This window comes from Gavialis gangeticus, unplaced genomic scaffold (assembly GCF_001723915.1).
Source record: "Gavialis gangeticus isolate Ggan-Ray unplaced genomic scaffold, GavGan_comp1, whole genome shotgun sequence".
Taxonomy (NCBI): domain Eukaryota; kingdom Metazoa; phylum Chordata; order Crocodylia; family Gavialidae; genus Gavialis; species Gavialis gangeticus.
Window position 1 is genome coordinate 89,200,391 of NW_017728992.1, and position 3,256 is coordinate 89,203,646.

At 36.4% G+C, this 3,256-nt stretch overlaps 1 protein-coding gene across 3 annotated transcripts in view; it reads left to right on the top strand.

The window, feature by feature from the left end:
• Window positions 1–3,256, top strand: part of PIEZO2 (piezo type mechanosensitive ion channel component 2) — a 655,640-nt gene that overhangs the window by 375,891 nt on the left and 276,493 nt on the right. For all 3 annotated transcript variants that reach the window (XM_019525255.1, XM_019525272.1, XM_019525264.1), the window contains exon 6: window positions 1,821–2,028. In XM_019525255.1, coding sequence (XP_019380800.1) covers window positions 1,821–2,028 — 208 coding nt within the window. The remainder of the gene's footprint in view (window positions 1–1,820; window positions 2,029–3,256) is intronic.

The window sequence follows — 3,256 nt, forward strand, 5'->3', positions numbered from 1 at the left end:
GAACCGAACCCGCAATATCTCCGAGGTATGCCTGTACTTGGTACAGTTTCTAATACTTGCGACACATTGTTGTTCACTCTTTCCAGTGGCTTTTCCATCAATATAATGACATAGTGGTGGTGATAATAAGAATATTAGGCATCATTTAGCCAAAGTGCATGTTGTTGTTTTGTGGTTAATTATTTAAATAAAGTACCATCAACTAGAGGGCTCTCTAAATATGAGATCTAGCAAGGCAGCAAATGATAGCATTCATCTCAGTGCTGAACACCTTAAAAATTTTGTGGTGCCTACAAAATATGTGCACCACAGCAACTCAGTTGTTGCCTTGCTTTCTAGAGCTATTAAACATGTTTGTTGAAAGTCATGTGAGTACACTGTAGTGATGACAAAGTGGAAATATACTAGTTATGATGCCAATGGACTCAATTTGTAATGGACATGGTTAGTAAAACAGCCGGATATGTCTGAAAAGAAGGGAGGATTTCCCAGATCATCACTATTACATTTAATATATATTTCATTGTATATACTCTCTGGATAGAACAGACTTTTTCTGTGCAATGTTAATGCGGAACCTGGAGAGAATTTCATTTCCTTAGGGAATCTATGTAAGAAAATTACAATGAAGAATTTTGTGGTTATATACTCAGAGGGATAACAGTTCAACAGTTTCCAGTGTAATCTTCCCAAGCAAGAGCATTTAATTTGTTAGTGCCAGCTGCTGCAGATAAACATGAGATTTCTATTCTTCCTATTCATATTCTTCTGAAAAGTTCCTATAATATCACACTCATATTCTGCTCCCCCTCCAAAGATACACACTTTTCTTTCTCTCTGAATTGCTAATAAATTGTTTACCTGTCACATAGTCTATCCCTCCATGCAGTTGGCTCAATAAAAGATATCACCCACAGAAATCTTTACCTATCATGTGTCCGTTTTGTTTTCTTCCTTCCCTGTTCTTCATTCTTTAACTGAATTTCCCTCATTTTCATTGTTTAATTGCCACTTAACTATTCCAAACTTGCCTTTCCCTCTGCCCTTGATCTTATATTATTTTATTCTTTCCCCCTCTGTATTTCTCGTATTCTCTCCTTTCCATTTATCCTCCAAGGCCCTGTCTCTCTTTCCTTAACCTTCCCTGTATATCTGTCTTTTCATCTACCATCACTGAGCTGCTGTCCTAACCACAGCTGTTTTTATTTTGTGTTTACACACCCAAAACAGATACATTTTACTCCAGGCTTTCTCTTTGAAGCCCTTTGCAATTGGAAGGATGTATAATTTTAGCATTGTGAAAAGGCATAAGAAAGTAATATATGTAGATAATGGAAGTAACACTGTACTTTAATAGGCATAACAATGGAGGGCAGCAGTTCAGGTGTTTCGAAATGGAAATGGAAATGTGGATTGTCACAGTTGGCTGCCATTGGCATGTTGGGAGACTGTTTTGGTGAAGTTGACCCAAATAATTTGATCTGATTGGTCTAGTGCAAAGCTACCCAATTTTTAAATGAGTGGTTTCCTTGGTCAGAACCTGAAAATGTTATGGAGGCTTCTACTGCTTGTGTAGAGATAAATGCAGCTGGAAATATTGCCTGCCTGCCAGAGAAACCTACAGACGTCAGGGAAATAAAATCACACACAAATATTTTTTAATATCTTTTCTCTAAGAAAAAAGGTGGGAGCTTTCATTATGACTGTCATAACTCTTTCTTTTAATTATTTTATGATTGTAATGCTATAAAATGATATTGGCAAAGAACTTATATGATAGAGGTACATTGTTTCTTATCACATTGGTCTCTTTTCCATAGGCTGGAAGGGAAAAGTTAGAGCCAGATGATGCAATGATATATGAAGATTTGGATGTTGAAGGCTGTGATGGGGAAGAATTTGAAGAAACCACAAAATTAAAACTACTGCGTAGAATTGCCTCATTGGCGTCTAAACTGAAAGAGTTAATTGGCAAAATTATAACCACCGCTGGAAAAGTTGTTGTGACAATTTTACTTGGTTCAACAGGTTGGTGCTTTTGAAAAGGTCCTCACGAGTCTATCAGATTATGCATTTAACAAATGAATTTTCAACACCTTGGCACCTGGGGGAGTAACAATGGAAATTTTGAAGGAAAAGAAATTGCTGCTGATTTTATTTAAATTAACCTTTTGGCAAGCACAGAAAGATATTGAATTGCTTAATATTTGTACTAGTTTTGTGAGGCCCTATCATTGAGTATATTACTTTTACAGTCACTGCTGTGACCAACTGATGAAAGGTTACATCCTGTAGACAAATGGGATATGAATGAATAGATTGTGTGGCCTCCTGAAGCCAGAGCTTCAATCACATGACATTAAAATAAAACAAAACAAAAACTCCTTACTGGTGACTCACAAATAGTGTTGAGCAAGCTCAAATGATAAAGGTGAATGCGTTGATCTAGTACACTTAGATGTCTATAAGTCCCATGTAACATTTGTCCCAAGTGAAACTTGTTTAAAAAAAACCCTATATAGAATCAGTATTATGAATAAAATTCCTTTAAGACTGGTTAATTGACAGAGCATGAAAAGTAATTGTAAATGAGAAAACATCTTCCCAGCAGTAGGGTCTTTGAGAAATAGGTCCTTGAACAAATATATTGTTCAATTTCTTTGTCCCTGATGTAAAAGAAAATAGGAAAGCGTTCCCTGTAAAGTTTATAGATGGCAAAAAACAGGTTAAGTCATAAACGATGGGGACAAGGAGTTACAGAGACAGATGCAGATCACTTGGTAAGGATGACACACATTAAAACAAAATATGTGCTTTAATATAATTCAGGACACGGTCATACATCTGAGGTGAAAAATACAGATCACATTTACAAGCTTGGCCCTGTACCTGGAATTCTTTAACACTGAAAATAACTAAAGGATGGTGATCGAAACCCAGCTGAATATGAGATCCAAGTGCCATGCTGTAGCCAAGAGGTTGCATGCAGTGCACAGATAGGTAAATAGAGGGGTTCACAAAGGAGAAAGGAGATGGTATTACTTCTGTAAATAACGCATAAACTGGTATGAGTGATTGGAAGTTTTTCAAATCTGTAACACAACAGAAATTCAGTGCACATAAGCCACTTCCAAAATGGTCAAAACCAGTTTAAAATAAACCTGGATGAATGTAATAATGGACTTAACTAATTTAGGTTAAATTAGTTTCTTGAACTTCTGTCCCAGATCCCCTCCAGATTCAAGTTAACTCTCAG